The sequence below is a fragment of the Balaenoptera ricei genome, chromosome 1, assembly GCF_028023285.1.
Source record: "Balaenoptera ricei isolate mBalRic1 chromosome 1, mBalRic1.hap2, whole genome shotgun sequence".
NCBI lineage: Eukaryota > Metazoa > Chordata > Mammalia > Artiodactyla > Balaenopteridae > Balaenoptera > Balaenoptera ricei.
Genome location: NC_082639.1, coordinates 11,654,901 through 11,664,833, shown reverse-complemented (window position 1 = coordinate 11,664,833; position 9,933 = coordinate 11,654,901). Strand labels below are relative to the sequence as shown.

The 9,933-nt window shown below is 47.1% G+C and overlaps 1 protein-coding gene across 3 annotated transcripts in view; it reads right to left on the bottom strand.

Moving 5' to 3' along the window:
• Positions 1–477: 477 nt before the first annotated feature.
• TMEM51 (transmembrane protein 51) overlaps positions 478–9,933 on the bottom strand; it is a 51,420-nt gene continuing 41,964 nt past the window's right edge. For all 3 annotated transcript variants that reach the window (XM_059913818.1, XM_059913825.1, XM_059913807.1), the window contains exons 2-4: positions 8,267–8,341; positions 3,730–4,273; positions 478–1,617 (exon numbers count right to left, since the gene is read on the bottom strand). In XM_059913818.1, coding sequence (XP_059769801.1) covers positions 1,212–1,617; positions 3,730–4,067 — 744 coding nt within the window. In that variant the 5' untranslated portion in view covers positions 4,068–4,273; positions 8,267–8,341 and the 3' untranslated portion in view covers positions 478–1,211. The remainder of the gene's footprint in view (positions 1,618–3,729; positions 4,274–8,266; positions 8,342–9,933) is intronic.

Genomic DNA, 9,933 nt, shown 5'->3' with positions numbered 1-9,933 from the left:
GATCATACAGCCCATCTGGGCCAGTTCTTAGGAGAAGAGCTGTCACAGGATGTTTAGCTGCTGTCTAAATACCCAGAACCTTCTGTTGGGCATGTGGGTTGACAGGGGCAGTCTCAGCTCTTGGGAAGCACAGGTCCTCATTCAAAGTCTGAAAAAGCCCTTTCCACTGAGTGGCACACTAGAGTGTTTAAGAACTCAGGCCCTGGAGGCCTAGGTTCAAATCCCAGCTCTGTCATTTCCTAGCGGTGTGACATGGGGCCCTTTAATTAACCTGATTCTTCGTGAACTAACCCACAGGAAGGAATACCTGGCTTGGGTACAGTTGAAAATGGGATAAATATGTGAGGTGCTTAGCACAGCACCTGGCATATACTAAGTGTTCAGGATATATTAGCTAGTATTATTCTCATCAGTGAGATTTCTCCCTAAGCAAGTCAGTACTGGAAGAACTGCTAAAGTAATTCAGCACCAAATGTGTGACATATAAAATATTTTATTACAAAAAGCTCAGTTGCAAGGCATTTTAGAAGGAACAGAGCATCCCAGACGGCTTTCCTTTTTCTGCCATTACACAGGAGAGACTAGTAAAGTCTACCAATTAAAACTAGGATCTTATGCATCCCCAGGCTTTGGGCCCTCAAAAGGACTGACGGCATCAGGGGCTCTGAGAACCCCACCTGGGTCTCACCCCAGGGTAATCATCCAGCCTCTCATTCGGCTTAATTCACAAAACGGGCCCGTGTCCTTTCTATAAAGCGGGTCATCTTTCCTACCCACAGTTCAGGATACCAGGGAAAAAGCGAAGGTATAACTTGTTTTCTTTTGGAAACAAAACAGTCCTAGTGGAAGCAAAACAAAACCACAATCTAAACCAGTTGCTAGGTATCCTTTCCTAATTGGAACGAGGAGTGTCGTCACTGGCGATTCAGAGTCGCGGAAGGACAAGGGGGAAGATGCCGGCGCCATCCCTTGATGGGGTCACAGCATCACGAGATCCGAAGCAGCAGCTCTTTCCGATGCACCTACTATGTGAGGTCCTGGGGGCTGCAGAGTCGCTCCTGAATCCCAGAACCCCCTCACCCCCCGGCCCCGTCCAAACTGCTAAGTACACACCTGGCCCCTCCGCTTCTCAACCGTGGCTGAGTGGCTTCATTCGGGATCTGTTGGCGTGGAGGTTGAGTGACAGGAGGGAACACGCCCGGGAGGGGTCGTCAGTCCGGGGGCCGGGAGTCGGGGGCCTTCTCTTGGACCTCATCATACTGTGGCGGGGGAGTCAGAGGCTCGATGGACGGAGGAGGCATATTTTTGTCTGGCAGGTTGATCCTAAAGTCTTTGAGGTGCAGCTTTTCGGATTTTATCCTTCGAACTTTCAGCGGCTTCAGGCGTTTGGCCAACTTGGAGTTCTGCCTGTCGGGGGGGTTCCCCGGGCTGGTCTCCACGTCAGCCCTGGTTGTGGTGGGGCTTGTCTCATCCAGCCCCGTCAAGGACTCGTAGGAGGGGAGAGAGATGCTCATCCTGGGGTTCTGGTCCAGTTCCCTCGCTTCCGAGTAGTTTGTGCTCATCACTTCCTCGTAGCTGGGGACGTAGTACCTTGAGGAGGCCTCCTCCTCCTCTTGGCTGCAACACACCAAGCACAGACACGGGAGTGTTAGCCTGCGTCCAAGTCATTTCAAATCACAAACAGATGGACTCCAGATCCCGTGTTGCCACTGGGACCATGTAGGCCAGCCTTGTAAACAACAAATGTGTCCAAGAAGTAATAAGAGCTAACACTCCAACTGTTGGCTATGAGCCAGGCACTGTCCCAAGTACATATGAACCAATGTCACCTTCCTAATGACACCATGGGTTAGGTTCTATTAGTATACCCATTTTACAGATGGGGAAATGGATACATTGAGGTTAAGTGACTTGGTCATACCTTTAAGAAGTGGCAGGGCAGGAAATGAATGCCACATTCTCAACTACTACACCATATCATCTGGGAGTTAACCACCCTTGCCTTTTAGCCTCACACTTAATAGCATGCTGGGTGGGCTATTCCGATGCCCAGCTGGGCATCCTTTGACCAAAGACAACATAAACATGCATGAAACAGCTGCAAATCTGAAGCAAAATGGTTGTCCCTGGGTAGAGAAGGAATATCTGGAATGTAAAATTTACATGTATCTCAAATTATTCTGTGATTTTGTCTTCCACGTTCACCATTAGACTCAAAGGATAGGTCAGGTCCTCAGCCTTACTCTCATTTGACTGTTGAAAGAGAAAACCAAAAGGTCAGGGCAGTTTTTACACATTTATAGGGAGTAATGCCAATAGCCACTTTCCAGCACGCTACACTTGAACCTGTATAGGGGATAATGGCCAACATCAGAAACCTCATTGTTTGCCTGGGCTTTCCTCTCATCTCCTTTAGGAACAAACTTGTGAGCTCATAGCCAGGGTGGGTAATGATGGGTGACTTATTTCCTTCTTTGTTCTTTTCTCTATTTCCCAAGTTTTCTAGAATGGGCCTGATTATCTTTTACTCTCAGAAAATCGGTTTAATTTTTCCAAAATAAAAACAACTCCCATCCCACTATAAAGATAAGACATTCTTACTGAAAATTCAAACGACACAGAAAAATCTAATGAAGAAGATAAAAACATCCGAAATTGTTCCACCCAGAGATAATCACTGTTAACATTCAGTCGTATACCTTTCCGGATCTTTCTCTAATCCCATAGCCGCAACATTTGATGTGATGAAAAGCTTTCCTAACATGCTGTGTTATATAGAACCTCCTTTTCTCAGTGTGGTAGATACGGACCCACGTTAGCAAATATAGATCAGTGATGGCTGTGTAGAACTCCACTGAATGGGCATGTCATACTTTAGCTCGACTGATGGATAATTAGGTTGTCACCTGTCTTTGCTATTCTCAGCAATGCTCTGATAAACATATGAGCACAAAACCCTTTGCACTTGTGTGACTGTCTCCCAAAGATAAGCTCTTAGGAAGAGAACTGATAGGTGCACACATCTTTAATATGGCCTCTTTCTGTGAATGCCCCTTCTGTAAGGTTATGTCAATCAACACTCTGATCAGCGACCTACTTCCCTACAAATCTCCAACCCCGGGGGCAGTCCATCTGGGCCAATATGAAAGCCAAGGAATTATGATGCCTTATTTTGGTTGTTTGCATTTCCTGGCTAATGAGGTTGAACATCTACAGTGTGAATATCTATGAAATGCTTGTTTGTGTCCTTTGTCCATTTTCCTACTGATGTGTTCCTCTTTCATATTCATTTGTAAGGGCTCTTTTTATACTAGGGATATCAACCTTTATCATAGGTTCCCCAATTTACCACTTATCTTTTAAATGTGTTCGTGGCATTTTGGGTCAAAGAGAACACTACTTCCCAACCTTTTCAACTTAAAAGCATAAACACACAGGACACTGGGGTAAATGGACAAGCTTCCAAGTGCGCAGGCTCTGGCCGCCCCGGGAGCCATGCAGATCCCCTGGACGTGTCAAAATCTCGACACACCTGTAATCCATTCAAGCCACATTATCTGGGAAACTTTGGGATCGAAGGACAGAGTTATCTGGAAAATGATAAACTGTTTTGCAAGAAGCGTGAATGGGAGAAAGCCTCCTAGACTAAAACGCTCTCGTCGTTGTTGAGCCCCCGCGCGTGTGGGTGTGCACGTCATCTCCCACCCGGGGCGGGTGGCCAGGCCTCACCTGTCTTCCTCGTGGGCGTGAGGCTCGACCCCCGGGTGCTGGATGTGTGCCAGCTCCTCACCGTGCCGCTGCTTCCTCTTGTCACGGACACTCAGGCAGATGGACAGGAGAAGCAGCACTACCCCGGCCCCGACCAGCACATACGCCACGGAGAAGGTCTTGCTCTTGAGAATGCCGCTCCCTGTCTCCGTCTTGTTCCCCTGAGCGGTTGGCTTTTCGGTGGCGCTGAACCCGGGGACCAGGTTCCACATGGCCATGATGACCCCGAGGACCAGCATCCCCAGGCCAATGGCGGTCAGCGCGTAGTGCGAGCCGTTGGCCTTGGACTGGGCCATCATGCCAGCGCGAGCGGGGCGAGGCCCGGGTTCAAAGAAAGAAAATAAATAAATAAATAAAACAGCTGCAGCAGCAGCAGCCACAAAAACCCCTTAAACGTCTTGCACTAAATCCCTAGCGCCACGCTAAAAAAACAGCAGCCAGACTCTCAAGGGATGGTTTCAAGCAAAGGTGAGGCATCCCGTGTGGACAGCTGCGGCTGGGAGGTCTGGAAGGAAAGCGGAGAGAGGAGAGAGGAAAATCAGTTCTGATCCCAAGTGCTCTGGCGAACACAGCGGCTGTGCTCCTGAAGGTGGGGAGAAGCGGGACTGAGTCACAGGCCCTTGCTGGGCTCGCCTCTGATGCATTCCAGAGGTCCTACGTGCTCCTGTTCCTTCTGTGATCCGCCTACCCCCACCCGAAAAGGAAAAGCGAGACCTTTCCCTGCAGGAGGCCGGAAAGGTCAGAGCTGCAGGGCGTTCAAACATTTTGTGGGATTTAATGAAGTGCAATAAAATCTCACCTCTTCCCGGGTATGGCGAGGAGAGTGAATGATGGCATGCCTGAGCCATGATCAATAGTTGTGACAGAATCACCTGGCTGGCCGGCATCGGCCAGTGATATGACCCGGTCCGACAGCCGACCGCGGACCCTCACCACCCTCAATGGCTCCCTGTTTCCTGCAGCACAAAATCCAGGCTCCTCAGAATCACGCTCACGGCCGGCTCAGCCTGGCCCTGCCTCTCCCACTCATGGCGCTCCTCGCCCTCCTTCGCAAACCCCCTCCAGCGTTTCTGCCCTCCTCTGATCGCCGGGGCTCAGCTGCCCTTCCGTGTGTCCCGCAAGCCACCAGCAACTACCGTGGCAAGTCTCTCTCTTGCCGTGACCACATCTTCTTCACTCTGCTCCTGGGACATAGCAGGGCCCCCCAAAAATGTCTGCTGAATCAAACGAAGGAAATGAACAGAGGCCAGATGAAGCTGTCCTGCAAGACACGCTTCTTTTCAGCCACACGGAGCTTTGCTTTTCTTAAAGGGGCAGAAGCCTGCACATCTTTCATCTTAGCTGCTGTGCCCAGCTGGATGAGAAACCCTGTCCCGTGAAGCAGCTCAGAGACCTTGTGCTAAAGGCAGCGGTCAGCCGTCCTGGGAGTCCGTAACCATTTGCTGGCTGGGAGAGGGAGCCAGATAAGCCAGTGACTTGAAGAGTTGAGTGTAGAACACTTTCAGGGGGCGGGGGGACCAGCGAGCAAGGCTCCTGGCTAATTACTCCTCAAATACGTTATTCCTGCCTAAGCAACTTTTGCAGAACAGTAAAACTTTACAGCTGTTTTGATGGGCAAGGTCCTGTTTGCCATTCTGCATTCTTTCCGCTCCTTGCGAAAGGACGGCTAACCAGGCCACGTGAAAGCTGATGCTGCCGAGGTATTTTCTCATCAAGCACTGGGCTCCATCTGAAACTGGCCACTTTGTTCAAAAATACTCTAAAAATAATTGGGATAACATCCTCTATCGGCTTGAAGTCAGTTCCTTCTCTCTTTTTTTTTTTTTTTTTTTTTTTCCACTCAACAAATATTTCTTGTGCGTCTGCTAAGCAGTGTTAGGTGCTGGAGAAACACTGGTGACCAAGTTAAGGATTAGGGGGGCTTCCAGGCCAGCAGGAAAACAGTCTACAGGGAACAACAAAGTGGGAAGAAAGTGCAGGAACTGTGGCACTAGGCAGCTGGGTGTCTTAAGTTAGGCTGGAGGGCATATGGAAAAGTCTCTGTGAGAGAAGCCCCACTTCACATAATAGTATCTGCATCTGCCCCTGAATGCATTGGGCACATGTGTGTACATACATGCACACCCATGCATGCATGCTGGTATATGACCATGCACATGTACGCATACAGAGCACTGAACAGGGAGCGCTGACTCCATCCTTACTGATTTTCCCCCAGGGCTGGCTGGGGCCGCAGATGGTGAGAGGGGCAGCTCTGGCCTTTGTAGGTGCCTCTGCCCTTCATCCTGGGATTTCCTTGCCCAGATCTTGTTAAGCAACTGTCCATTCCTGCTGGAGACATTTGCAATGAGACCAGCTGGGAACAGTCTACAGTATACACAAGGCTGTGTGTTTCTCACATCACTCACAGCCAGCGAAGGGAAGGAGGAGGGGTTTGGCAGCCCTAGGAATGCACCGGTCCTGCCAAATGTATTGGAGACAAGGCCAGACTTGGAGGGCTCCGTGGTGGAGAGGTGCAGCCCAAGCCTCGTGCTGGAAGCAGGAGAGATGAAGAAACCATTTCCTGAGCACCTGCTCAGGGCCGGACAGGCAGGCTTCGTACCCAGGAGGCTGACAGCCTGTTTATTAAACCAGGGGCCGTGTTATCTCCCCCTGCCTCCTCTTCTCATTAATTCTCAATTCAAGCTTTGCCTTATGCTGTCACGTGAGTAAAACAGGTCCCCGATGAGAGACACGGGCAGAGATGAACATGTCAGAATTAACACATTTTTGGCCTGTTAAATTGTCAATGACTGAAAACAGGTACTAATACTCAGTGTGGGTGAGGGTGTCGGGATGGGCAATTTCATACAATTTTTCTGGATGGCAAGTTTTGGCATTCGTGGATCAAAAGTTTCAAAAACGTTTATACCCTTAGGCTCCATTTAATTCCCACTTCTAAGAGTTATGCACAGGGCAAGGATATTCATGATAGCATTATAGTAGCGAGGAACTAGAAACTACTTAAATAGCCAATAATCTGGATTTGGTTAAATAAAATATGGTACATGTGCTTATTCAATTATGGTCTCAAAGCAGCTAATGATACATTTTAAAGTCAAACAAGAGTATGTTCAGTGTGATTCTAATTTTAATAAAACTCCATACATGGGTCTGTAGATAGGAATATACAGGGGAAAGGGCTGAACGATCCTACTTATGTTAAAATAAAAAAGACACAATATATTTTCATGTATGCAAACATGTATGTAAAATCCCAGAAAAGGGGCACATTCCAAACTTGTGCCAAAGATTGCTTCTGGGGATGGAGGGGGCTTGGGAAGTGTAACTTTTACTCTATGTCTGTATTTTGAATTTCCTACAATCAGAATGTGTTGTCACAAGGCAACACAGTTTGGTAGTTAAGTGTGAGCTTTGGAACGAGGCTGCCTGGACCTGAGTGACCTTGGACAAGTTACTTAACCTCTCTGTGCCTCAGTTTCCACAACTGTAAGAATGGAGATAAAAGCTCTCTAGGACGCACCTCATAGGGGAGTTATGATAAATAAAAAATTAAGTGGACCTAAAGTACCTAGAATAGTATGTGACCAGCACACAGTAAATTCTTACAGAAAGGTTTGTTATTTAATATTATTTAAAGCCCTGCATTCTCAATGGGGTGAGATCACCCACAAGGGGGAAACAATTGGCTCTTGGGGATGGTGCAAAATAATCTTACCTGTTAGAATAGTTTGTGGTCCTCCAGATACCCAGCATGTCGGCGGCATTAAAATTTCATGGGGCAGGGGTTGGGGGAGCATTACAAAAAAGAAGGTCTAAAAAGACTCCTCGGGGAAGGAATGATAGTCGGGGAAGATAAGGTTGAGAGACACCAATGAATGTATTATATTAAATTTCAAAACACTCAAATTATACAAACCATGATGTTTACAGTTATTTTCTCTGTGTGCTGGGATTAGAACGATTTTTATTTTCTTTTTCTTTCTGGGAGGATAAGAATTGGAAAACACAGAAATGTGTTGCTTTTCAAATAAGAAAATGAAATAAAGGTGTTTTTGGCGGGGGTTCATGGCAGGGTTATGCGTCCAATGGTAGCTTAAAACTGTTGGTCGTTTCCACCCTCCCTCTGGAGACCAGGATCTCGACGGTTCACTGCGGGTGTGGAGACACAGTTCCCCGAGGTGCAGCTGGCAGCTATTTATCTTGTTTCTGGCTTGTTGACCCACGTTATATTTAGCATGGTGTTCTTTCCCTTCCAAAAATAATGGAAAGAAGCTAATTTTGTGCTTAGAGAATTTGGACCACATAGTTTCCAAGATGTCCCTAAAACAGAGGAGTCTTGGTGAACAGCCTGGGGTCCCAGCTCAGCCGGACTCACCTCTGGACCCAGGAGTTGGATCCATCATGGCTCAGGTTCAAGGCAGCCCTAAGGGATAAGGGAGTGATCCTGTATCTGGGTTTTCAAGAAAACGGTGAACCAGTTAAGAGAGGCACCTACCTGTTGTTACCTAGGGAGCCTCCAGGCAGGCCTGACAACAACTCTTCATGCTAAAATCTTGAGTTAAGGATCCACCTGTAAAAAACCAGAAATGCAGCTTTCTAAGTAAGCTGTGAGCATGTCAATTTGAGGTACTCCTGGGGGAGGCACGTGTTTGCTTTTTGAAGGGAAGGTACATGCAAAAAAAATTCAAGATTCTGTACCAAGAGTGGGGCTGCAGAAGGATGACGATATGGCGGCTACACTGACAAAATCCTTCCATGGTTTTCTCCATCTTACACAAGTGCTCCCGAGAGTAAAAGGAGGAGAAGCACTCCCCAGGTCATTTTATGAGGAATCTGTAATCTTGACCCCAAAAGCGACAAGGCAGGAGAGGAAAATGACAGGTCAATTTGATCTGCTAGCACAGAAACAAAAATCCTAAACAAAATATCAGCTAATGGAATCCAACATTTTTAAAAAAGGTTTATCCCAAGAAGGTAGAGTTGATTCAACATTAGAAAATCGAATAACGTCATGTCCCAGGAGAAAGGATAAACCACGACGGCAGCTGACTATGCAGTTATAGGCCAGCAGAGTACTACGCAGCTGAGAAAATGAATAAACTGCAGCTACATGCACCAGCGTGGTCCATTCTGACACATGTGAGGTTGAACAGGAAAGCAAATTGCAGAAGAACACACACAGCATGATTCTATAATATTTATATGAAGTTCAAAACCAGGCAATGTATTGCTTTATCTTTGTAATTATTAGGAAGAAAGGCAAAATTATAAACTAAAATTTAGGATAACAGTTATCTCCCTGGAGGAGTGAGAAATGGTGTTGGGGAGGAATAGTGAAGGGTACAAGGATGTTTATTAAATTATTTCTTAAATGTCACATATATCTTATATATACTCTTCTGACTGGCTGGAGTATTTTGCAATAGGAGATTCTGAAAGTCCATCAATGTCTTTCCATAACTCTTAGCATAAAATCTGAACTCCTCTGCTGTGGCCTTCAAATCCCACCAGACTAGACTGAGCTCCTGCCTCTCTCATATCTTATCTCTTGGCTCACCAACCCTCTGTGGCTTCCTGTCTGTTTCTAGTCACACTAAGCATATCCTGCCCCAGGGCCTTTGCACTTACTGTTCCTGATACCTGAAACTCTTCCACCTGTCTCTTTTGTTTGTCCACTTCTTTACTACTTCTGTCTCTCAGCTCAAATGCCACGTCCTCAGCAAGGATTTCCTCGACCACACTATAAATAATGTCCCCTCCCTCACCCAGCTACTCTCAAGCCCCATGCTTCGGTCCCTATGACATTCCTTCTCATGGATGGATGACATTAACTCAGTCTATGATCGTCTTGTTTTGCTTTCCTGTTGCTTCCTTGTCTCCCCCACTGGAGTGTAAACTCCCTGAAAGTAAGTTCTCGTCTGCCTTGTTCACCTCTGTATGCCCAGCACCCAGCATAGTGTGCCAAGACCACACCAAGTGCTTAATAACTATTTGTAGAATGAATGAATGACTATCTAGCAAGTTAAAAAGTTTAACTGATGTCCCATACCAATTAGGGGAAATGCCTAGTCCAAGGTTGGCACCGAGGAGGAGAGGATTAGATAGAGCTAATTTTCAGGATACCCAAATCTTGTGTCTGTATGCAAATGATTTGCCAGCAGC